The following is a 26,465-nucleotide window of genomic DNA, read 5'->3' as shown; positions in this document are numbered from 1 at the left end:
AAGAAGAAGAAGAAGAAGAAGAAGAAGAATACCTAGGATTACAATGTGCCTGGACCCTAATTATTCCGTTGGGAAACTGTTGCTGAATAAAAACTGCAGTCACAAATGTAAAGTGTTGTTGTATTTCTTCATCTCATATCATTTTAAATTGATCAGTTTGGGTTCTCCAGTGCTGAGTGAATGGGCTCTTATAATCTTTATTCATCCCAGTGAACTTCTCTCTTTTTCAACCCTATCCACACAGAGGTCAGAGGTCAAGATCAGCTGTAACAGCAGTAGTTTACTCTTTGGCTCCTGACCTCTCTACGCCCATTTTCAAAATTCATACATGTGTTTCCTTTGCTCTAAGGGAGTCCATAAATATTAGCAATCATGAACAACTCTCCCAAATTCAAAAGCAGGAGTGCTGAAACTCAAATCTGTGATGTCGTAGGGTATAAAGTCTGGAGCTGCTCCACAGAGATGAACAGGGGAAGATGTTCAGTGGTTCCCAACTGGTCCAGTCATAGGGTCCAGATTTCTCTTTAGTCATTAGTTTTAAAGAGATGGACATCAGTGATGATAGAGCAAACAAAGCAAACAGCTGTGACAGAGCCACACACACACACACACACACATCTATACTCACAGCTCCGTACCAGTGAAGTCTTCCAGTGCGCTGTCCTCCACCAGCAGCAGCGGCCTGTGTTGTTGCTTCTCTAACAAACTCCTGGCTGCACTCAGTGAAGTGAAGATCTCTTTTTCCTGCAGAGAGAAAAGTCATGAAAAAAGGAAGAAACTGCAAAAGAATCTGTGCTGATCTGTTATGAATCACCTCAATTAAATCATCTGCCCTAAATTAAACATGGCTTTGGATGTTTCACCTGGAGGTCAAAGTTGAGCCGCTGCAGTCGTTCCAGTAAGATCCTCTTACTCTCCTTTGTTGTGTTGGTCACAAACTTCACAGCTACAGACGCCTGCCGTAACCTGACAGCACCAAACACAAAACCAAACATCTTGCTTTAAAAGCACAATTAGAATTTATATGAATCTACAATAAATTTAAGGATGACTCTACACCCTCCATTTTGTGCTGTTCCATACCTCTTCAGGGCGTCCTGCGCCCCAGGCACTGCTGTGTCTTCTATATGTAACGTTCCACTCAGGTCGATGAGCACGGCCTTCAGAGCCCGTCTGCCCGCCATGCTGGACACCTGCAGAGGAGGACATGATATACGTAACCTATGGTTCGACGGGCGTGAGCATGGTGACACAGGGTCCTGCTTTGGAACCATCTTAGAGGCAGTGTTGGACACTTACAATTCATAACATCATAGATTTATCCAAGATTTTGATGTGAAATGTGAAATAATAATCTTTGTTATTTGGTTAGTGTAATTCTACTTTCACTCACTTTAAATAAACAGCTGAAAACCGGCAAACACTGAGTCCGCTGTTAGATAAGAGCTGCTGGAGCACAGTCCCCGATTAGGATTTTTTAAACTGCTAAATATGGCCAAGGTCCGCTGTAAATGGAGATTTACTCCCTTTAAAAAAGCTTATTCTTTCATAATAATATATTATTTTAGAGATTACACATTCATAATCATAATTCACAGAGGTAGTGGCAGAACTGATCAGATCATCAGGACCAACTGAGCCGATTATTGACCGCTTTGTCCCCAGAACTGATGGCTTCCTGCCTGGACTACAGATTTTGGGATTGTACTTTACTGCTCCCTGACTGTGTGATCCCCTATTATTTAGACATGCTTGGATTTCTGTCATGTAGTTATCAATGTGAGAGTACAATTAATGCTCTTAATACCCACCCAGAATAGCTTAAACACACACACACACAGGCTGTAGGTCATTTATCTAATATTTGTATTGAGCTCAACTAATAACAGGAAACTGTGCTGTGAGCAAAGTGCCAAGCTGAGAATAAGCTTATTTTCCTGCGTGTGTGTGTGTGGTGGGGATGTTAAAGGGAAACTGGGGTTGTAATTTAACAAACTTCACATTTCTCTAACACTGACCTCTGGTGTGTATGTGGTATTGAGTTTTTAGGTGACTTTATTATACTTTATATGACTTTTGTACTTATTAATAATCATTTTTAAGTGTTCGTTCAGATTTGTTTTGTTGAATTGTAATTTAGGGAGGCAAACATGAAAAAATATTTTTAAAAAACAAAGAACAAAAAAAGACAACAATACTGAGTTATTTTCTTGCTCTACAAGCGATGTACTGTTGCTTGGGTTGAGAGAACATCCCTGTGTCATGCCAACAATACCCCTGTACTAGACACTGAAAGGGCATCTTATTTTCTCGGTTGTACAGCAACAGTTTACAGCGACCTCTGGTTGTGTAAATAAAGGTTGAAATACATAGAAAATAGTTTTTAAGTTCCTAAAGATATCAGATATATCAGATTGATTTTACGGGAAAAGTGTAGGACACAGCACCTTAGGTTATGGGCCTTCTCATCACGCTGAGCAGTGGTGTAACCAATAACATAAAGATACCTGCATTTCATTTTCTGCAAGTGCTCCAGTCAGCCATGCCAGTTACCCTGCATGCCTACTGGTATGGCTGTAGACCTGAAACACCTAAACAGGCTTTTCTCATAGCAGACATTCTGACTTGTCAAGAGCAGGAAAAGCCCAGGTGTTAATATAATAACATTAACGATGGCTCTGTTGTTTTCAAGTGTGACAGTGACAGTGACAGTGAGCGACAGTAAGCGTCTATGGCACTGGTTCCCAAACTGGAGGTCCCATCCAGGTCACCGAACCTTCACAAGGGGTTGCGAGGCCCTTTTGATTTTTAAGGGGTGTAGGAAAATCTTTAACACACAGTGGGCCTATATCACAACCTTTCATGTCTGTGGAGAAAACTAAATGAAATTGATATTTTTAAAGTACAGATTATCATTTAAGATCTAAATGTTCCTTTAAACAGCCTTGTCCTGCATCAGAAAAGCATGCCGTTAAAACAACCAGAGAGCTACAAGCGTCTTTGAATTTGTCAAAAAAATACAGACAATTGTATAATTACATCTCTGATGTAATGCTCCAGGAAATGCTTGTTGCACACAAACCTGCAGTTGCTGTGCTCATTAACTGAGCAGTTTATCAGTTGTTCTGTACTCACATTGTTATTTATGCACTGATATGTACAATACATAATATAATAAGATATCCAAATTGTCAGTTCACACAGTGAGAGAAAAGGGGTCCAAAAAGGAAAAACTCTGGGAGCTACTTTTCTATGGTGACCATGCACGATACCAGGGACCTGGAAGCAAAGCAGCTACAAATAATTCAGCCATAATTAATTGTGTTAATAACCTGTGCTTTGCCTACTGTGAAAAGTCAAAGTATCTGCTGTGAAAAATTATATTTAACTCAGTTTAAGCACTGTATAACTTCAATGGAGTTGTTTGTGTGTGTGTGTGTGTGTGTGTGTGTGTGTGTGTGTGTGTGTGTGTGTGTGTGTTTTAAGGATTTTAAAATTAAATTCAAGGGGGCAAATTAAGAGCCTTTGAGAGCACCACTAACCCCACAATACAGCATCATACTCATTGTATTATTTCTTTATTCCTTATTTATTGCCTCTACTCTCAGTTGCACCGGTGTTGTCTGGGTGTTATCAACTGTAATATTGTGATATTTACTGGCCTAGCACCTCTCAAATTGATTACAGTAAGATTACTTTATCAAATACTTGTCAACCGCCACTACACGTACAAATAAAACAACTGCAGGGCACTTACATTAAGCTAAAAGCCTCATTATCACCATCACTGTTCAACCTGCTCTCATTGGACCTGCATGAATGCTAAAAGCTAAAGTGGCGTTTATTTAGCTTTAAATTTGAACTTTTAATTCCCGCACAGTGAGCGACTCCATCGCTGTCACAAAATGTCGCGGTTTAAACCGCACAGAAGTCACAAAAAAATAAAGTTTACATGTTTAGAAAGTCGGCAAACTACTAAGCTAACCTTTAGCAACAGCTGCTCCTCTTCCTGCTTCCTGTTGACGTTTTCTTCTTCGCTGGTGTCAAATGGGTTTAGTCTCGAAGAGCGCACTGCTGCCACCTGCAGCTCAAACACCGCAACGACCTCTGCTCTCTTTCTTTGAATGCCTGTATCTCTATAGAGATAGTTTTTCTGTTTTGTTTTTTGCTGTTGTTTTTTTAAATTTAAGGAAAACATTTTTAATAACACTCTCACTTGTTTATATCACTCTCTCTTCTCTCTATTATTTTTTTTTTTTTTATCAAGTCATATGTTATAATCAGATAAGAGGGTTATCCTCAACCACTTAATCACTCATTAGAATAATAAAAAAAAAACATATGTGTCCCATCCCACTAACAACCAACAGATGTATCGCATTAGTGGGTCTTTTTAGGGCATTCAGATAGATTTAATATGAGGGGAGGTATTATCTAAACGATAAAAACCATCTCTCTGCATGGCGCCAGACAACACTGATCAAATCCTCTTTTCATATACCTCCAGCGAACAACACGTTTTCGCAGTTTTGTTTTTTAGTTTTGGTTTCCACACAAATATTTTGCAGCCGATCAACTGTGGAAAACATTAAACTAATCTTATACTATGCATGTTTTTGTTCAGATAAAATAATTTTTTAAATCCCCTTGGTGTAAGTGTTTTGTTCCTTTTTTTATTCTAACCTCTATTATGTTTTGGTTTCTCTAATGTGGTGCTTTTGTTGTCTCCTTTCCACAGTTGTGTGCCAGTAAATAACATAAACGTGCAATGACATTTTTCATTTACTTTTCATTTTAATATTTATTCTAAATTTGAACTACCTGCTACCTCTGTTGCTCTGATGGACAGACTCTCAGGGTGTTAAGTCTCAAACCGTCAGGCTCAGTTTTCTTTCTTTAAATTCTAATTCTATAGAGTTATAGCCACTGTATATATCAATTATCAAAAAAATAGAGTTTATGTCAAGCTTTCAAATGTTGAGCTTGTCTTTTTTGGGTTAATTCAATTCACAAGTGGCACAAAAAAGGAAATATCTTCAAGTCCCTTAAAAACAAATTCTACTGATTTATCACCCAAACACGGCACATCGTGACCTGTGAAGTGCAGATACATTCTCATGTATGATCGCTTACAGCTTTGACCGTGAACCCCCGGCTAAACTCGGACTAATCACAGATCAAAGTGGCTTTGCGGTGCAAATCTCAATGATAAACATATGCTTCTAATTCCAACAGATCCCCTTTTCCCGCTCACTCCCCCCTCTCACGGACTCAAAACTACAGTAGTGTTAATAAAATGTTTGTGGAGCTTAGCAGAGGGAGGAAGTGGTGATAATTCACAACATATGGGGATTATTAAGGAAGTGGAGCAGGGATGGATGGATGGGGAACAAACATGGAGGTAAGAGAATAAGGTAATATTTACACAGAGCAGCAGAGATGCTGCAGTAGCATTCTCAAAAGATTGTCAAAATCAAAACACTCCAGATTCAGCTTTCACAACTAAAGCTGGTTTTAAATGGTTATGCTTTTCTAAAATGTTAGGAAGAAGTCTGTGAACACTCCTGATGTTCTTACTGCTCAGGGAAAGAAGATAGAGGCTGTCAATGGTTACAAATATCTCCCTGTCTTTTAAACCTCAGGTTGATAATCCCTTTTAAAAAGCTGAGGCTGAAGTTAAGGTTTCCTTAAAGAAAAAAGCCCTCACTCATCACTGTTTGCCTTACTCCAGGACTGGCTGGCCTTCTTTGACCTTCCTCAGGCTCAGTCACTGGTATTTGTTGATTTATTAAGCCACACTGGGTTGACTCTCTTCGTACATCTGTACCTTGATTGAACAGAGATGTGACTGTAGCTACTGTCTGAGATCTCAAGACTTAGTTTTAATGTCTGTTCCTGGTGCAGACTGACCTGGGAAAGAAATCTTTAATGTGCTCTGCTCCTCTCACTTGGAATAACCTTCAAAAAGATTTGAAACTACTTGAACTGGTCTCTCTGCCTGATTTTAAAGCTCTCATAGGTACAAGAATGAATGAGTCTGTTGGATCTTGTCATTGTGCGTCAGTGTTCTAAGATTTCTGTATGTCTTGTATGTTTTTATTGCGCCGTTATTTAGCTGTAACTTTTTGTATGTTGCCATCGTGGCCAGGTCTCCTTTGTAAAAGAGATAATTGATCTTAACGGGACTTACCTGGTGAAATATGGGTTAAATAACAACTATTAAAGTTCTATTATTTAGCCAAGATTTGCTCGAATCAGAGTAAAAGTACTGCTGTAAAATGCATTCTCATCACAGTAGGACTGGCGTCATTTGAAATGTACTCTGGAAAAAGTGACCTTTTTATAATTAAAGACAATAAGAAGACTTTCATTTCATTAATCGTCACCCCCTGTCCACACTGCTGCCCTCTGGAAGATACTACAGGGCCCTGACATGCTGCACCTTCAGACTGAGAAACAGTCTTTACCTCACAGCCACACACAACCTGAACTCTCTACCCCCACGTTTTACTTTAGCCTTATCCTATTTTAATGTTTGCAAATATGTGTTGAGTGAATGTTTTCTAAGAGACAGCGAATTTCGTTGTATGTGAACATACAATGATAATAAAATCATTAACTTCATTTCGACTGAGCACTACATTTATTTCAAGACAACAAACATCTCATTACCAGCCCAGTGTTTTTGGCACTGAGAGGGTGTCACTGTGTAAACGGCACAAAGGTGCATTGCTCTGAGCTGTGTTTGGCAATATTGCTTCAAATCTACATTAAATCCACATTTAACTGAATTCTCTCAGACGGATGAATCACAGAACGTCTTTACACATCAACAGAGACGACTGAGAATGACAAGCAAATATGAAACGTCAGGTAGGTCGTGGATTTCCTTCCTTCAGTCACCACGACTCTCCATAAAGTCCGTTAGGCACAGAGAGAGAGAACAACAACAGTAACAGTCTGTTTGACAAAGTGTCGACAAATCCTGAATCTCTTGGTCTGTCGGTTTCCAGGAGAATTTGTTAGGCTCCGTTTTCATCTGCAGTCAACTTGAACTCAGCAGAGCGGGCAGAGGTGAACACGGCTTAAAACAATGTTCAACTAACCCAAATTAAAGTCAAGAAGACTACACACTGTTCATCATATTAAACTGAAACAGTTCATGAAACACCAAACTGGAACTGGACTTTTTTTTTTCAGATTTCATTAATTCAACAGTTTATATTGTCAGTAAATAAAATTTTCCGACCTGAAGGTGGAAATGTTGAGAATTATTTTAGAGTTCAGAACAAAACGATGCACTGTCATACTGGAGTCTAAAATAAGACTTGGAGGCAGCCTTAAAAACACTTTGAGTAACTTTGATCTGGTTTCAAAAACTCCCAAACTTCTATTAGAATAATAATAATAAAAAAAGACAGCTGTAGCCTTGAATAAAAATGTAACAGCACATGATAAATATTTACATGCTGTCCAACCCTACTGCTGACAACACTTCTTTACACAGTCTGTGGTAACAACATGATAAAATAACAGCAATAAACATGAGTTTTGGATGATCATCATCAAGTTTTGTGTTACAAGGAATAATTATTTCATCAGTCCGTTCTTTTTGTTTCACACAGACGAGCAGGTCAGGTCAGAGTTAGACCCGCTGTTAGTCTTCACCTCTGACCGGGTCACATGACAGTCCAATGGACAAACATCTCCACCCTGCTGATGTCTGGTGAAGACAGAAGTCTCTGAATGACGGATATTTGTGTGTGTGTGTGTGTAACGTCGATCCTTGGCACGTCCGGTCCTCTGGCTTCCTTTTGGCGCTCGGCGTACCGCTGTCACCCAAACAGTAACAACAGGACGATGCAGGCTGAATTCACTATTATCAAAGGAACTGTGGAAACAACAACAACAAAAACATAATTAGCATATTGTAACTTCATAAGCCTCTAAATACCATGGCTGGCTATCAAACCGCAGCACTTTTTGGGCACTGAGTTTAATGTATCGGTGGCACAGAGAATCCAAAACGGTCAAGTACTGAAAGTTTAGTAAGTTTATGTTTTCTATGATGAGATATTTCCTGATTTAAAACAGTAAGTTTGCTGATTTTATCCTGTTTTTGCTTCTAAAAGTTCTTGTGTTGCTACTTTGTGTGAAGGAAAATATTAAACACTGATTCATGTGAAAAGTTTGGTTTATTTTGTCAAATAGAAATAAGGTTTTAAAGGTCCAGTGTGCAGGATTTACGGGGGATACATTGGCAGGAATTAAATGTATGTTTTCTTTAGTGTATAATCACCTGAAAATTTGAATTGTGTTTTCATTACCTTAGAATGAGCTGTTTAAATCTAGATAAGGAGTGCGTCGTTGTTTACGGAGATCACCATGTTTGTACAGTAGCCCATAACAAACAAACCAAACATCATTCATTTTAACAGCCTGTCCGCAACAAGCAGCTTCTGAAAACAGATTTCTTTAATGTGAAACTGCTTTATTCAGTGTTTTTACCTGTTTAAATCACAGAGTCTGTTTGTGTTAGAGAGGAAGAGACCTCTGTGGGTCATTCAGCTCCTGGTAAAACCCCTTGAACATCTGGATTTTAAGTTATGGAAAAATACAGATTTTTTAAAAATCAAACTGCTTTCATCAGTGTTTTAAAATGATTTAAATCAACAGGTCTGTTTGTTTTGGAGAGGAAGAGACCTCTGTGGATAATTTGGCTCCCGGTAAAACCTCCTGAATTCTAACCAGGAGAAGTTTCAGCTGGTTGCAATCTGCAATCCTCACCACTAGATGGCACTAAACCCCCCTAAATCTTACACACCTTGGACCTTTACAGAAAACTTTATCCACTGTGAGGTATCAGAAGTGTCTGTTACAGTATATGTACCAGGAAAGAGGGATGCACAATATTGATATATTTGTTTTGGTTTTTTTGCCTTAACTTAATTGGCCGTTAACTGATACTGATATCAATTTATCCACTTAATCCACCTAATTCTCTTCTGTAGTGGAATTAACATCATATTATGCAGGCATACTCTTATCATGATGGCCCACCAGCAGCAGATGGAGACGTGAAATACAATAATTTTCAGTGTATGTGACAGTCATTCATAGTGCAAAATAATAATTCATTGGAATCAGTGTCTAAAATTTCAGAGGATATACACCCAGCCCTACGAAATCTGACATTCACTCAGGATTAAATCTATATTTCTCTAAGAGACATAATGAAACAAGCTCTCCAACCTCTCATGACAGTCCGGACTGAGCGGATGAGGGTCAGAATCTGGGCTTTGATTCCTGGATCATCCCCAAAACCTCCAACTCCCTGTTCAACACCCCAGCCAACTGGAGACACAGACACAGACAGACACCAAAAGGAGGAGAGGGAGAGGGAGGAGGAGGAGGAGGAGGAGGAGGAGGAGGAGGAGGAGGAGGGGACAAATATAAAGAAAAGAGAAAGCAAACAGGAGACAACAGTTGGTTAGAGGACAAAAACTTGACAAAAATTGTATGTTTGCAGTTATTTTAAACCCTTTAACAGCTAGTTTTACCCTTAATTTTCCCCTTAAGTAGCTCTAAGAAAAGCAAAATCATCTTATCCCACACTGAACATCTCTCTGATGAACAAACCTCAGTTTTCTCCCCCTGACTCTGCTCTGTGTGTGTGCCACCCAGGCAGCTAACAGAGCAGCAGCTAGCTGCTTTAGCTCCAGTATTTAAGCTAACTGTGATGGACGGTGTATTAAATATAAAATAAGACTCACACTTGCTGAGAAACCTCTCCTCATGTAACACAGCCACTGCATTAGTGCACAGGATAGCGGTCTGGATGAGAGAGTAGAGTGTAAACGCCATGCTGGCAACTTCTTCTTCGTCTCCCCCTCCTTCTTCTTCGTGTACCACTCCCAGATGCAGCTGCCGTAAACAGGCAGCGAAGGTCGTAAAGTAAAGGACGTCCCCAGTTAGCGCTCTGTGTCAGCAACAAGTTTTATTTCAATTAACTTATTAAAAATAATAACAATAATAATAATAATAATAATAATACAAAAAATAAGAATTAAATTAAATTACATTAAATTAAATTAAATTAAATTTAAAAACATATTTATGCGGAAATCAGGTCCCAAAACTGCTATTAAGGCCAATTTTTTATTTAATTTCTTATAAACTTTGTTGAACTATTAAGAATTACAACAATAAGGCAAGTCCATCATACTATTAAGTAAATGGGCATAAAACAGACTAGAAAAAAGAGAGGGAAAAGGATGTCAGCCAAAATAAAGGACAAAAATAAAATACTTACCAGAAAATAAATAAATAAATAAATAATATATATATACAAAGTCTAAATAATACAACATTAATTATACAAAACAAATTTAAAGTAGACCGTATTATTTTCAGGGTCAGTTAATTTGTATATTTCTACAGAGTTGAGCAGTTTGTTTGCATAATTAGATTTTGTACATTTTAGGGCTATTTTCAAAATGAGAACCAGGCAGGAGATCTGCACACTGTATTAAAAGCTCACAGTAATCTTCATCAGGCATTTTGCAGTTTTTGCAATATCCAAAATGCCTGATGAAACTGAGACGTACAATTAAAATTACTGTAAGCTTTTGACACAGTGTGCAGCTCTTCTGTCTTGGTCTTGCTTAAGTTTGGATTTTTTGATCCAGCATCTGTAAAAGTTGTTTTTTTCTTTGGGATGTGTGTGCCCTCCACCCTGCTTGTTTTCTAAAAAATGAGCCCATAATAAGGCAGAAAATTATTTTAATTTATGAAAAATATTTTCCTCATTCTTCTATATTGGCTAATAAAGCTGTAATTGAAAATAAATACAACATTTTAAAAAGCAAAACGATCTAATGTTTTCACAATATTAAGCTCAGCGTAAGTTCAATCAGGAAGACCTTTCTCGTGCTCGCCCTTTCACATTTTCTCCATCCCACTCTCACTACTCCCTCCAATCAGCTGACTGTGGGTGTTCACTCCTCTAGTTATCCAATCACACTTTGCCACGATCTCTCAGCCAATCAGGATGCCACTTTTAAATCAGCTCTCTCTTCTGCTGCTGTCAGCCATCATTGTAGGCAGAATCTTAGCGCCCTCCTCCACCCTGGTCACCTCCAGCCATCGGATAAAGAGTCCAGGACGAGCTCTCAAAGACTCATTCCTCTACTCATCCAGATCATCGGCACTTCTCCATCTAATCGCCAAAGACTTGTCCCATTCTTATTCATTCATTCTCGTTAATAAATATTCTTTAACCATAAAAACGTCTCTCTCCTGAAATATTCATATTATCCTATCATTGTCAACTGACTTGTGCTGCTGTTTGGGACATCTCTCATTTGCTTTTATGTCATTTGTATGTCGGCTACTGTTTGTATCTTTATCTTTATTTTACCAGTCCATGTGTTTTATACCCAGGGGTGATGGAGTTGGGGGGGAAGTGGGAATGATCACCCCAAAAAACTTTGCATTTATAAGTTCAGTTTTGTTTTTGTGGCAAAACTAAACTAAAAGACTGAACTTTGTTTAAAAACAAAGTAGTGGAATCTCCATAAAAGCCCTTCTCTCGTGTCCACCAAAATGTTTTTTCTGAGGCCAGTGAATTCTTTTAATGCTCTGCACTGGGAGCACCAGGTATTTACACTACGCTACAAATGACAGCAGTGCAATGAGGTGCTGGGTGTTAATTCTGCACCAAGCACTGCTGGTTGTTTTTTTCTCTGAGCCAGTTGAAAAATTTTCAATATTTGGTTTTATATATGGAACGGTTGTCACTGTCACTTCAGCCTTTCAGTCACAGTGGAGGAGGGACATGTGCTGTTAACACAACCATCTTAAATGTACATGTGCTGAACAACAATGGAGGAGAAATCTGTCAATATACTGTGTATGTTTTATGTCTCCTCTCATGAACCCACACAGACGGGCAGGTCTATACTTTCTCCTTAGGATACTCCATATCATAGTAACCAGATGCAAAGCTGAGTGTTTTCTAAGGGGGCGATCACACCGAGATGAAAGGTAGAAACGTGACGCCAGTAAAACCATTGTTTTCCTATGATACGGCGCATCTGACCGGCGTTCAAGCGTCTTTTTAGACGGGTGTTTTTCCAGCATCTTTTTAGCCGCGCGTTTTTGTAGACACTTCTTTTTAGACGCACGTAGACGCTGAAAAGTTAAAATATGTTCAACTTTTCTGAGCGTCAGATGCCAGTAGCTAGCGCGCATTGAATAAGCGCTTCCAGTGTTTCAAGCATCTTTGAAGCGTCCGCATCTCTAGCGTCTCATTTCTGTGTGATTGCCCCCTAAGGAGCGCCTGGCATTTTTGTCTGGGATAAAAAAATCGCTTTGGTGGCCACTGGGCCTAAAAGGTGCAAAACAGTTTAGTCCGCCCCTGCACTAGAAGCTGTCATTAAACGCAGCTTGAGCCAAGTGAGTAACTGATTATGCTGCTGTAGCATCCATGGATATTATCATGTCTTTCGGCCAGAGAGGGAAATTTGGGTTCCAAAAAAATAAAGAAATGAAATGAAACTGGTTCATAAAAAAAAAAGACATATGGATCAAGACAGGAAGGGCGGGGGCTTACAGAGACTGCTTACAGGGTCCTGAATTTGGTGCTATGTCCCTGTTTATATCATATTTATTTCACTTCTTAATTTGAGCATGAAGCTCAAGAAATGATTATTTTCCCATAAGCAGCAGACAGGCCTAATCATGAAAGCACATTCTGGTTATTGTATAGACTTTTAATTTACACATAAATAGTAGAGAAACTACAAGAACATATTTAAATACATCTGCATTAACAGTTTAATATGATAACATCTCTCTCAGTAGATGACAGCTTTATCCATTCATTCATTCATCGCATTCTATAAACAAGGTGGGTGAGTGCTCATTTTTATTCTCTCTGACATACACGTGACTGCACCATCATCATCATCACCATCATCATCATCATCATCATCATCGACACGTTGCTTTCTTTTTCTTTTCACATTATAATAAATAATATTTCCACAATCGGGGTCTTCAGCCCCCGGTACTCAAATAAATAAACAAACAAACAAACACATATAGATAGACTGACTGTGAGGTTCAGTACTCTCACGTTATGACTTTTATACAGTCGGGTGGAATCATTTACAGGTAGATATACAACACTGACACGCTTCAGTCTTTTCTCCTCGCTGTCCGACACCTTTAAATGTCGATTCACCACCTCGAACATTTAGCCGATGGCGGCGATATTACCTTCACTTCCTGGTGGAGGTGACACCTGTCTGGGTGGAGGGTAAAAATCCCTTTGAACAGAGGATTCTCCAGCTGTTTGATATGCTCGGAAATTAACAGTAGAAGGCGTTGAACATTGTTTTAAGGGTGACTTTTCCTGTTTAAATAAAAGTGAAAATGTTTTATCGGAGCATTTAACATAATACTGTTGTTTTTTTTGTACACTCGCTCCCAAATACCAACACTACAGGTACAAACTGCTCTGCCAGTGCACAGCTTGCTCAAAGTGTGACACCACCCTGCTCTTGTTGCATCTTTAGGCTTAAAACCCAAAGAAACACTTCTTTCCTGTTCCTCTTTATTTTGTTCTTCATCTGGCATATTCAAGTCAGGGATATCTAAAAGACCGAACATGGGTGCATCAGGTCACCACTGACACCTGACCTGGTGGGAATGGTGATATGTGTTCACGGGGAACGTTTGTTTTGGTCAATAAACACAACTGGACGTGGTAAGGATAATCCCTTTGGGATCAAATGTTGCCAGTACATGAAGGTTGGTGTGTCTGTTTCGCTTCAGGGCAACCACAGCAATAGCGATACTAACAACAGCAACGATCTTAGTGTGAAGACTGTCCTCAGCCGCAGTCTGGTGTATGTACAGTTGGGCCAGCATCAGTCATGGACGCCCAGTCTGACTCTCTCCTTTTGCTTTTTGTCTCTTAAAGAGGTCTAAAAAGTTCAGAGTTTCCTATTCAACGGCCCTAAAATGCGGTCGCTTTGGTCCTGGTTGGGTAAAGCTTCGAGTCTGACGATGAGGAAAGAGCGAAGGTCATTGTGTTTCCCCTGATGTCACCAGTGTGTGCCCCTTTCAGTTCAGTCAGTTTGGGGAATAAACTGGACTCAGGGAGACGGAAACAAGGGTGAAACTTTTACCTCGCTGCAGTACAAACCGGCTCAAATGTGTTCCTAACAGACGGAGTTTAAGTGCAGGGTTATTAACAGAGGCTGTGCTGCAGAGGCTGAAACATCGCTGTCCCAGGAAAACTTAAGAAATGTATTTATAGACTATATAGTGTCATATTCCTCTCTGTTTGTGTCTCTCCTACTTTTCTCTGTCGCTTTTCATGACTGTTTTTTTTCTTAATCCACACAGCTTCCTCCTCTCACGTGGGGTTGCGTTGACGTAGCCTGCAAAACAATAAATAAATGACATAATTAAGTGTTTTTTAAAGACTAGTCAAGTGAAGTTTTCTGCTCTCGGATGGCTGTAGTTTGCCAGACCAGGATAATTAACTGTCAAGCACATTAAACACCAAATAGTAATTGAATTTCACAATTTGCCATTAAATCACCACCTTAAGTAAAAGAACACCAGTGTAATTGTCAGATTACAGCCTCGTCTGGCTGCAAACTGTCAAATCCTAAATGTGGCCCAGCTTCCAAAATCTATTAAAACTACATCAAAGGCAATTAAACTTTGCTGAACTTCCTCTGCCTGCTTTGTGGTATACGTAATTAAATGTTTAAATCCTCATCTGACACCTACCTGCGCTGACATTTTCTTTTTTCTATGACTAAGCTGCATTATCAAATTAATTAAAAATCACTCACCTTGGAGCTACTTGTTGAGATGGGAGCTGATCTTCTCTTTTCTGATGATGTTTGCGTAGGGAATCTGAAAGAAACGACATGTGAGATGACGTCTGAGCGAACAAGGACTGGACACATATGTATAAATAGAGTTTATGATCTTGATATGACCTTGCAAACTTTTAAATAAGACACCAAATTTCTTGTTTTATCATTGCAAATAATTGGTCACCTACAAAAAAAGCCAAATCCAAACACTAAGGATTTGGTTTCTTGTGTTCAACTTCAGCGCTAACACCAAGACGCCATGCAAAAATGCAAACATTAAATGGGAGGTGGACACTGGGACATTAACCGTACATTTGAGGACTCTGAGTGGAAGCTGATTTGTGATAGCTCTCAGTCATTCTCCCATAACAGCCGACACAGTTTAACGTAACACACGGGGTTTATGTGACCCGTATCATCTCTGCAAGATAAGTAGCAGCTACTCGGAGCACTCTTTTACACCTCACCTCGCTTAGGGATACCATTTAAGTAACCTTTCCTTCCCTTTTTTTTCTGGTGTATGTTTTTTGATGTTTGTTATAGTAGTTTCCTTTTTTACATGCATATTTTTGACATTTGGTTCGTAGTAATTTCTCATTTTAGCACGGGGATTTCTTTTTCTTCTTGTTTTTTTAAATGCTTGTGGAGGCGTGTCACTTTCAAAATGGCTTCTCATTATAATCCATTGCTCCTGTCCAACCTTTTGCACTCTGACGAAGACCATAGAGTCAAAACCAGTGGGTGTTTTAATGTCAGCAGCCACGTTTTGGAATAAAGGCCTGAAGTTCATTTTTTGTTCCCAAGTATTGGAGATCTTTTTTGGATATTATAAAAAGAATTGTGTGGGTGGAGATCCCAACCAGCCCAAGACTGACATTACTGGGGGACGTATCAGTTTTACCAGTCAGTATGAGAAGCAATATTTGCTTTAAAGATCTCGAAGATTATGTCTGATCTCAGAAAAAAATGCTGGGGAACCTCTGTAAACTTTTTACAATACAGATTTTCTGATGTACATGGTCAAACTTAGGGCGGCACTACAGTCCTCTGCTCCTGTACGGCTCTGTAGACGGGTCAAATTCTGGGATAACTTTTAAAAAGGTTACATGTAGCACAGCATTATGTAAAAGTATAGTATATTCCATATATTATCATGTCAGGATGTCTGTCTCTTGATGTCAATCCCAGATATTTGATCTGTTACTGAACTGAATCTTGTTTGTGGCAGAAAAATAAATGGAAAACTCAATAAACATGTTCTATTTGTGAGTTATTAACATTATTTTGTCTCAAAAACACATTTTCCTTTTTGTAAATGAATAAAAATACTGTAAATAATATCAAGATCTGATTACAGTTACACTAGAAAAAGATTAAATTTAAAATTCTAGCAAGTCGTTGAAGTTTCGGAGCAATATTCAGTCCATATTATGAAATTAAATGCAGCACCATAAATCTAAAATTTTGCCAAATGTCTGTGTGAAATGAACTTGTCATTACTCTCAGACAGATCCATCTGCTGGCTCCAGACACATTAGTCAATTCTGAATGTTTGTAGCGTGCACGTACATGCTTATAAATGAGCCCGATTGCCTCCTCAGTCGTGTGCCTTTGTGGTTACATGACTGCGGCGTGCTCCTTTGTGCGGGGTTTGCGCTCATGTGCACATGAGCGTGTACAGTTGTTGCATGTGTCAGAAGGCAAAGACAAACACCGTCTGTCAGCCTGTCTGCCAGCTGCTCCGGTGATTGATGTGGACGGAAACACTCAGACGGCTGCGGAGGAACTTCTCACCCATGAAAGACGAACTCGATGATTGGCTCTGTCTTTTGACGGACAAATAAGCAATAGGAGAAGTGTCCGGTTGAGTCCGACTGATGGCTCTATTTGTTCTGCGTTTAATTTCTGTTTTACTTTTGGCTTCGGATTTCATATTTGTGTCGGCACTCTGCCGTAGCTGCAGTGTTAATTGGGTTGTTATTGTCACGTTTCCTCATGCGTTTTTGATTTCCTCTTCTCCTGCTCAAACTGTGTAACTATATTTTCACTGGAAAGTGCTTCACAATTAGTCTTAATTATATTCTTTCTGAAAATCATTACCGAGATTGTTCTCCAAAGCGAGCAGAGAGGCTTTTCTTACATTCATGTATCTATAAAAGGGTGTTTTATTTGTCATTTAAAGGCGTAGCAGTGCTATTTATTTTCCATCAGTGTTGAGCACTGATTGTGTCATTAGGAGTCTTACCATCTGTAACTGTTGGACCATCTCTTCTCTGTAGGCGAGCTCTCGTTTCATCTGGTCTTGGAAATTATCTGAAATTAGCGCCAGAATCTACGATCAGCCCAAGCAGTGCTATCATTTGAATAACTGAACAAGTACAATTATTATAACACAGCCGATGAAGGATGAAGGAGGCTTAGAGAAAGTGGGGGAACAGAAAGAGAGAGAAAGGTACAGAGGAGGAAACTTCAGAGAGACAGAGAAAGAGAGGTTGCCCTTCAGAGTGTGAGAAAGGAAAGCGAGGTGAGTAAAGAAAATGACTCACGGAAGACAGGGAACGGTGAAGTGCCTTTCAGAGCGTGAAACTCCTGCTCCAGTCTCCTCCTGAAGTCGATCTGCTCCAGCAACACCTTCTGGAGCTCCTCTGCAGGAACAGGAAGGAGAGGGAGAAGGAAAAATGAAAATGGAAAGAGAGAGATGGGATAGTGTGTTAGAAATAAATGCAGTAAAATATCTTCATCATCTTACATCTTATATATTTCAGTTTCTGTTACTCAAATAAAGAGCATTTACCTTTCTCCATGTTCTCGACGTCCTTCTTCAGCGGCACAGGAGAGGCAGCACCTTGGCTTTGATCACCTGAAAACACAAGAGACTTCGTTTCTGATTTCTGTTGCATATAATTTTAATAATCGGCTCACCCCAAACTCCTCTATGTGAACTTTATAACCACTCAGTGATCAGGAAAGCCACCCTGATCACTGAGGACCCTTCTCGCTCCTTCCACGACTCCTTCCAGTTACCGGCCCGGAAAAACATCTACAAGAAATCCTTTACTCCCTCTGCAATAACCATCCTGAGCAATCTAAAATACATACTGCACCTTAATCTGCTTTTATTTGTCGTGTTTTTACAGTCCTCTTTTTTATATATTTGTTTTAAATGCGTCTTAAATGTGAATCATGTGTATTGATGAGCTTGGTCATTAGTTTCATTTATCATGAACTGATTTCCCATCACTCCAGTCTGATTGGATCTTCATGTGCCCCCTCTTTACTTTGGCATCAACACTGCAAACCCTTCCCCATCGCATCTCTTCCTCTCCTGACCCGTCTGCCTCCAGTGCAGTGCTGTAATTCACTCCTCTGCCTCTAGATGTCAGTGTAAGTTTGTGCTAACGACTTGACAGCACTGATGGAGACCTTTGCTGCGCTCGCTCCCTGACATGTTCAATCTCGTCTTGCTTGTCAGATCATATTGCTTTCTATTAAGAAAACAAAGGAGCTCTACTTGCGTTCAGAAACGAGAGCAAATCAATTTTTGTAGCTCGTGAACTGACGTTAAAGTCTGTGCCGAGAAAAGTTTAAAAGGCAGATGCACAAATTTTGCTTAAGAAGATTTGCAAGCTTGCAGGTTAGTGTGCTGTCAAACTGTTGCATGATAATGTCAGCGAGTTTAGTTTGGGCAGGTGAATTGTTTGAGGCTATGGATAGAGCAACCATAAATTAATGTAAAACTGTATTATCATAGTCACGCAGCATTTCATATGATGTATGTTTTTGTGTTGCCGCTGGAGGCAATCTACTTGTTGCTTTAAAATTTCACCATCTTCTATCAAACAAACATCTTCATCACATGCTGTTTTCAAATTTACCACTTTGAAAGTTTCCATATTGTTCCTCGCCTGTGTGTGTGTGTGTGTTCGTCTGAGTTGTGACAATGAGGCATCGTGCGCCTTAAATGAAGCGATCCAGCAGACTCGATATGTATATTCTACCTCCAGTCATTTCATATCCCGGCTCCTTAAGCCTCCCCATGCCTCTCTCTCCGTTTCTCTCTCATTTAGAGCAGAGAGCGCTCTCGTCTCCTCCTCTCCTCCTCTCCTCTCTCCTTTCCTCTCCTCTCTCTGTCTCATTTGACAAGCAAATTTGCAGACAGTGCCCGAGGATAACAACCTCGTTTGACAGTCAATTAACCGTGAATAGTCAAAGCCAAGGCGGTTTGCATTACATAAATGGAAAATTAGATTATTTTTTCTCCCTAGAAACAGAGGGAGAGTTTAAAGACAGTGGAGGGGGGGTGGTGGGACTCGGAGGAATCAGGCCTTCTAATCACGTAGAGCTTCCCACCGCCCAGGGAGACGTTTGGCAATCAGGGGAAAGGTGGTCTCATTTAATTTGTTTCGTGTAATTTTTCGAAATACATTATACATTATGCGCAGGGATCATTACGGTGTGTGTGTGTGCGCGTGTGTGTGTGTGTGTAGGGGTTGAGGGAGTGGGGGGTGTGGGGGGGTAGATATAAATGTTGGCACAGATGTCATAAAGCACTTTTAATGTCTTCCTGACAGATATAAAAAGGCAATAAGCTGTGATCTTTTTCAAACGGGAAAGGGTTTTTTGCGCTGAGGAGGGGAAAAAAAGGCAATTATGTCGGCGGCGATATGGGTCTAGGATGGAGATTGCCAGCGCGGCTGCTTATCTCTGAGCTGATGTTTTCTTGTTGAACTATAACGGCCCCCCTAAGAGTAACAGCCCCGGCGACAGCGCCGCTAAAGAGAGCAGCCGTGGCAGAGCGGCGGCAGGAGCAGCTTTGCACTGCTGTTTCATCTCTGTGTATTTATATGAATCCCTTAACTCATGTCTGAGAAGAGGAGGAGGAGGAGGAGGAGGAGGAGGAGGAGGAGATTGAGGCGGATGAAGCTGGAGACTGAGGAGCTTTCTCTCGGAGCTTTAAGTATTCGCAGTCTCGTTTGTGTAATAAGACGAAATGCCACTGTAACTTATGCATGTGAGGTCATATTTATTTCCAAGCAAGGGTTTTTTTAATCAGCATTGTTTGTTTTGTGTATGGAAACATTCACTGTCTGTGCTGGATTACATCAAGGGAGCCAACTGTAGCTTTTGATGCCACTATTATATATATTTTTATATATAAAACAATGTGTTCATTTTAATTTACCTTTCCATGTTCATATATTTATGGTCAGAGTGCAAATAAATGATATTAGATAAGACTTACATTTACAGTCAAGTGTTTTTAATTGTGCTTTTTTCTTAATTTCCTGTTTGATCATGATTTAATCAAAAGTTTTATAAAGATCTCAGCTTTGCTTTTTGAAGGAAAAATCAAATTACACCAGAGTAAAGCCAAACACCACTCTAATAATTATACTTTCAGGCTCACCTCACATGTCATTTTGTAATTTTGCTGTGCTTTCGTCATTGATTAAGTCGTTGTTTTATCATCTACAGCTGCTCTGCAACCCAAAAAAAGAGAAACATATAAGCGAGTATTCGTACCTGAGCTTTCCCTCCAGTAGTCGGGCGCTGACGTCTCACTCTCCGGCAGAAAGAAAGTACTCTGCTCTTTGTTTTCATCTGCGAGAAAATGAGAAAGTCGGAGACACAGACAGGCAGAGAGTTTCAGTAAGGCCCATTGGTTGAGCTGGTTATCCGGACACATGGAGATAACTAAGTGTGCGCACGGTGTGTGTGTGTGTCCTTTGTGTCTATGTGGGCCATGTGAGCACAGCGCCACAAAACACACACACACACACACACACACACAAAGACATTTTCTTCGGCGAAAGGGTCAGAGTGGGAGATGAGAGGAGCAAATGAAACGTCACAGGAATATGAGCCTCGCGGGGACACGGAGGGGACTATAAAACCACTCACTCAGACACTAAATGAAACAAAGATGCTATAATACAAGCGACTCGGACGTCTGATGAAACAGGTCGTGTGTAACAGTTTGCTGAAATAGATCGTGTAATGCTGTTTGATGAAACAGTGTAAAAAGCTGGTCAAACATTTGATGAAGCCAAGACATGGTGAAACAACTGTAGGGTGAAAGATGGAGCGTTAGGCAAACAGCAGAGCGTGCAAAGTGTTTTTTTGTAGATTATATATGAACGAGAAAGTGTATTTTGGTTTTGCAAATGCTTTAAAGATGCATTTTAACTTTTAAAACAAGAGTATTTTACAATTTAAAAAGGATAAATTATAAGATATTTTCTTTACACTTAGATATATACTGAAATAAAGTCTCAAATAACTAATCTATCTTTTATTTAGCGTGTCATCTGCTGTTATAGACGTCTTTTATGACCTTTGCGTTGGAAAATATGAGCAGAAAAGGTTTAAAAACAAAAGATTAAAATGTCGGAGCTCACCAGAGCTGCTGGAGTTGTCTTTGGTTGCGTACACAGGTAGTCCTTCGTCTCTGTTTTTGTGAACCTGAAAGCAAAATACAGTATTTTATTTTACGCACCTGCTGTATTTTCTTATTCATCTGGATTTTTTTTGTGTAAAATTTAAGTCGTTATTTGGCAAATGCAGTCTGCAGTATGTTACTCAATGGATGATTTAACTCGTTCTGCTTTAAAATGTTCCTCATAACTCTGCCTCCCTCCTCCTCCTCCTCTCTCAGAGGCCTGGTTAATGCAGGAGTCGACAGGTTAAAGATTAGAGTTGCCCTAACAGGCTGGGGTGACAGAAGGAGAACAAACACACGGCGGCCATTAAACAATCCACACCTGGGCCTATTAGCCGGGATCAGAATGGGGTGACTGTTTCAATTTCTACAGGGAGAAAGCAGCCTATCAATCTGCTTATGCAGATCACATCACTGCCTGACTGCAGCACCATTTAAATAATAATTAGTTAAAGTGGCCTGGGGGGATATTTACGTTTTTGTAAGCTGGGTCCTCTCGGTGAGGCGGGGTGGAGCTGGAGAGAGGCAGGCTGGCAGTAGGGGAGGCAGGCAGGCTGGGGGACTCCTGCTGGATGGGGTCCGAGGAGGAGGGAGGGGAGGTGCCGGCGTACACGGCGCCACTCCCTCGCTCCTTCCCCCTCTCCTCTCCGTGGCTGTCGCTCAACGCGGGGAGGTACAGGTTGGATTGAGTCTGTGGCGGCCTGTTCGTGAAGCTCCCCTCCTCCTCGTCCTCCTGCTTCGACGACTCCACGTCCACCTCCCCCTCCTCTTCGCTCTCCACTCCCTCCACCTCTCCATCGCCTCCGCTTTCACTCCCGTAACTACAGCTGCTGCTGGGCGATAGCCGCTGGTGGCGGTCTGACCTGGCAACCCCAAAGTCCTCCTCTGTTGCCCCAGTGACTCCTCCACCGTTGCTGTGGAGCTTGGCGATGCTCTCAGCATCTTTAATGACAGGTCGGAAGGCTGAGCCATAGCTCGGCTTCCTGGTTTGGAGGGTCGGGGTGTCTAGGAGTTTGAGCCAGCCCTCTGACGTCACAGGGCGAAGGTCAGGGGTTACTGTTGTGCACTCTGGGTCAAAGAGCCCAGATCTGGGTGTGGTAGTCCCACTGCCGGGCGCCATGGTTGTGCTGACACCGTTTGCATTGCCAGCTACAGCTCCAGGCTCGGTGGGGTCTGAGAGATCCAGAAAGGCCTGCCTGAGAGAGGGGTTGTCTGCCAGGGAGGAGAGGGCGCTGGGCTGAGGCTGGAGGTAGGTCGGGACAGGGATTCCTCCCGCTGCTCTTGGTGGCCAGAACATGCAGAAAGGAGGATAAAAAGTGTCTTTGCGGCCGGGCCATAAAAGACCCGACAGCCCTGCTCCTTTCTGCCCGCCTGAAACATCACTGTCGTCTTTTTTCTGCTGGCAGAGGCCGAACGCTGGGAAGGGGTACGGCGAGGGGAAGAGCGACGTGGGAGGGAACTTCTGCAGCATGCCGAAGCCTTTGCTCGGGACGGGGATGACAGGGTAGCTACGTGGCGTCTTCCGGGGAGACAGACTGCCTCCATCCAGATCGTCCTCGTCTTCAAAGCGCGCTCTTTTCTGAACACCCAGGTCAGGTCCCATCATGTGAGGCACTACTGAACCCGGCAGACTCTTCATCGGACCCATGGAGGAGCAGTGGGCTGACGAGGGCAGCGCTCTCTTCCGGCTGCCTCCGTTAAACATCGCTTTGACGTCCTCCCAGGCGTAGACTAACTCATCAGCTGGGTGCTTGTCAGAGAGTTTGAGGTGTCGTCGCCAGGAGTTGAAGTTGGCAGCGTCGGGCTGGGTGTACTTGGCGTCTGGCGTGCGGTGGGAGTGGAAGATGAACTTATTTGGGGAGAAGTACATGTTGCACAAGGAGCACTTGATGCATTTGGCCCTGGAGCTGTTGTAGCGTGCAGGGATGAAGTTACCACGGCAACCCCAGGCGCACTCGTGTGTCACGTCGAAGGCAAAGTTGTCGGGCAGTTTCGGCGGTGCGTTTTCTCCCAGGAAGGACTTGCAGAGGCGCTCGGCTTCACGCTTGGTGATCATGCCACAGCGGCGTGACGAGATGGGCATGGCGCCGGCCCGACGAAGAATCTCCAACTGGACCGGGGTGCACTGGACGCAGGTGATGCCCAGCGCCACGCGGCGATTATGAATCTCATTATAACTGTAGTTCTTGAGGAGTGTGTTGGAAATCTGCGCCAGGCAAAGTCTCTCGTTGTTGTCGATGACCAGCGAGACGATGGGGACGCCGTACAGGATGACCTGGCCGACCTGGTTCGGCTTGAGGGGTGAGGAGGAAGAGGACGGAGAGGGGGAGGATAAAGAGGAGGATGAGGAGTGGAGATGGGCGGCTCTGGGTGGTGTCAGGGGTTCCTGCTGGTAGGGGCCTGTTGAGCTCGTCATTATGATGTCATTAGTGTTCGAAAGATGGGTCTTGTCCATACTTGGAGGAAAACTGCTTGTAAAACGACCTGCGTGGAAAGAAAGGACGAAAGATGTGCTTATTTATTTATTTATTTATTTTTTACCATAAAAATGTCCTCTTGTTAAACACACACACACACACACACACACACACGTCTCTGTGTTACACATAATGTGAAACAGCTAAATAATTACTTACAATATACACAAACTCTAAAAGATAAACTAAATAAAAAGTGCACATTTTAATATGTAATGTAAATTAAATACAATTAAATTTAATATATTTGTCACTTAATTTATAGATAAATGTTTTCTTCTTTATTGTCTTTAAGGAACTAACTAAATTTGGAAATACCTAAACATCACTGCACATCACACAAAATAAAATATAAAATATGTCATCTGAACAAGACACTGAAAAAAAATTTTAAAAACTGAATTAAAATATTGAATTAACATTTCTCTGTGATACTAAGTGAAGTGTTTAGTTGACAGCAAATAAAACAGCTTTTCCATGTAGTTCCTTTGCATTAAAAAAATCCAATCATGAATGTTAATATTGTAAATTAATTTATTTTCCAAAAGAAATAAAGCCTCTGTAGCATTTTACAGCTCTCCAATAATGAGTGTGTTTGCCCGTGTGTGTCTTCAACAAGTTGGCCAATAAACTAGTGAAGAGGAAAACACACTCATCTAGCAGTTACAATTTAAATCTTACAATTTAATCCATATTTCCACCCAAACAAACAAACACAAATTAACATTTTAATATTGTGTTATGATATATTATAAGTAAAGAAGAGGGTGTAACTTAAATACGTCGTCCTTGGCCACCAGTGTTGGATAAAAGGAAACACAAACACAGCACACAGATATTATTTTAACCCAGTTTAAGTGGCAATTTTGGGGGAACAATCAGTTTTGCTTCACAACAACCTCATTTTCCTATAAGGAAGCTGGCTGTGCCTCTTTAATGTGGTGGCACATTTAGGTGTTGTCTAAATATTTCTCCACCTTTTTTAAAGCCTTTTAATTCATGTAGCTATTTTTTAAAGCATTATGAATAGCAGGGGAAATTACTGTGTAAAGAAAGCACATTTAACTGGATATTTTCATGTTCTGGTTGACATCAAAATTAATTTTGCAATTATTTAAACAATATATTGTAATGTTATGAATGTGCAATACAAAGCACAAATTTTTAATTCATAGTAAATGTGTGCTCAGTGGAGAATGAGTTGTAAAACTGGCTTTGGTATTTCATAAAGATAGCAATGTCTGAAATGCAAACTTTAGAAATTCTCATCTTACATGCAGCACACTGAAATTAAAGTATTTTTGTGCATCACATTTGTCACATCCTTTAAGAACAAAAAACACAAAGAACCACTGAAGAAGGAAAGAAATTGCTTTCTCTTTTAGTCAGTAATTCAAGGAAATGTTTGCTCTAATAAATAAATTCCTAATGCATGTGTTACCAATTACTAAATGCAGGAAGACATCACTATAACAGCAAAATACAGTGCAGAATTACATGTTTTTATTAAACATACAGATGTCGTTTTGAATTTAAACTATTTATTACAGCGCAATAATCTGTGAGAGTGTGTGGGCCGAGGAACAAACTGTGAGGCGGAGCTGGAGCCAATAAAACAATTAAAATAAATTAACACTCTAACTCGAGTTTGGCTTCAAATTATACAATAATATAGGCCATTTAAATTTGTACAATAAAGGTTTAGCGTAAGTTTAATTCTAGTAAAGTGGCAGCGGGCCTTGATTGAAGTAGCACCTGTCATTTAGTCAGTAGAAGAAAATTTAAGTCGGATTTCTAGTAACAAATATGTTATAATAATAATGATAATTATTATTATTATACGCCAATAATACGCAGTAATTTTAAAGTATGGTTAATACAACGGAATGTTAAATGTTAAAAAAATCCACGCGCATTTTTCCCTCTTTAAATCATTTTTAAAGCTTGTTTTCTGTCGCACGCGCTTTTCGTTAACTACGTACATTTTTACCGACATGTTATCCAACTTTCCAGCAGACACAGAGGAGCAGCAGTTCTTACCTGACTCCTGACAATACTCCCAAAACGGTCACAGCGTCCAAAAAAAAAAAAAAAAATCCCCGTCACGAGACAAATCGATTTATCCTACGCACCTTTAAAAAACTCATTTTTACCGCGCGTGCCACACAGACTTCACCGAGTTATAATATCCGGGGGAAACACATGGATGAAACCGGTCACCGGCTTTTGTCTCCAACTGCAGAGTGAGCCGCTCGTGAGATAAGATGTGAGTAAACTGCGGCGCTCGCGCCAGCTTTATTCGCTTTACAGAGCCACCACGCGCCGTCCTAATCCGTCTCTCCCTCTCTCTCCTCCTCCTCTTCCTCCTCCTCTCTCGACCACGCACCTGCCTCGTGTTTGATTGGCGTGTGGCGCGAGCTCAGCCCACCATCCAGGACACACACACACACATGCACACACACACATTTTTATTCCACGTCTCCTTCACGCGCTGTGCAGCCAAAATGACGTCTTGCTATAACTGCCACTCAAATGCTGGAAAAGTCAAACTAACAGAGGCGCACGAGCTTGGATTGTGCACACGCGCGCAGGAGCCTCCCACAGCAGACCCGGAAGTTAATATTATTTCAGCTAATTTACCCACTTAAT

General features: G+C 40.9%; 3 protein-coding genes across 3 annotated transcripts in view; all 3 read right to left on the bottom strand.

Annotated features, from left to right (window-relative positions):
* hdhd2 (haloacid dehalogenase-like hydrolase domain containing 2) overlaps nucleotides 1-4,049 on the bottom strand; it is a 10,388-nt gene extending 6,339 nt beyond the window's left edge. Inside the window, exons 1-4 of the mRNA XM_050052475.1 lie at nucleotides 3,986-4,049; nucleotides 1,084-1,193; nucleotides 864-966; nucleotides 639-744 (exon numbers count right to left, since the gene is read on the bottom strand). Coding sequence (XP_049908432.1) covers nucleotides 639-744; nucleotides 864-966; nucleotides 1,084-1,184 — 310 coding nt within the window. The 5' untranslated portion in view covers nucleotides 1,185-1,193; nucleotides 3,986-4,049. The remainder of the gene's footprint in view (nucleotides 1-638; nucleotides 745-863; nucleotides 967-1,083; nucleotides 1,194-3,985) is intronic.
* Nucleotides 4,050-6,620: 2,571 nt separating this feature from the next.
* ier3ip1 (immediate early response 3 interacting protein 1) lies at nucleotides 6,621-9,929 on the bottom strand. Its single transcript, XM_050052485.1, has 3 exons — nucleotides 9,774-9,929; nucleotides 9,253-9,354; nucleotides 6,621-7,891 (listed from the first exon to the last, which is right to left on the bottom strand). The coding sequence occupies exons 1-3, from the start codon at nucleotides 9,862-9,864 to the stop codon at nucleotides 7,836-7,838; spliced, it is 249 nt and encodes an 82-aa protein (XP_049908442.1). The 5' UTR covers nucleotides 9,865-9,929; the 3' UTR covers nucleotides 6,621-7,835.
* Nucleotides 9,930-12,752: 2,823 nt separating this feature from the next.
* Nucleotides 12,753-26,081, bottom strand: skor2 (SKI family transcriptional corepressor 2). The gene is made up of 9 exons (XM_050052443.1): nucleotides 25,857-26,081; nucleotides 21,815-23,823; nucleotides 21,299-21,362; nucleotides 20,424-20,501; nucleotides 17,695-17,760; nucleotides 17,447-17,545; nucleotides 17,146-17,213; nucleotides 14,874-14,937; nucleotides 12,753-14,450 (listed from the first exon to the last, which is right to left on the bottom strand). Exons 2-8 carry the CDS (start codon nucleotides 23,792-23,794, stop codon nucleotides 14,881-14,883), a joined length of 2,412 nt encoding a protein of 803 aa, XP_049908400.1. The 5' UTR covers nucleotides 23,795-23,823; nucleotides 25,857-26,081; the 3' UTR covers nucleotides 12,753-14,450; nucleotides 14,874-14,880.
* Between the last annotated feature and the right edge of the window lie 384 nt (nucleotides 26,082-26,465).

This window comes from Epinephelus moara, chromosome 9 (assembly GCF_006386435.1).
Source record: "Epinephelus moara isolate mb chromosome 9, YSFRI_EMoa_1.0, whole genome shotgun sequence".
Taxonomy (NCBI): Eukaryota; Metazoa; Chordata; class Actinopteri; order Perciformes; family Serranidae; genus Epinephelus; species Epinephelus moara.
This window is presented reverse-complemented; position numbering and strand designations above follow the sequence as displayed.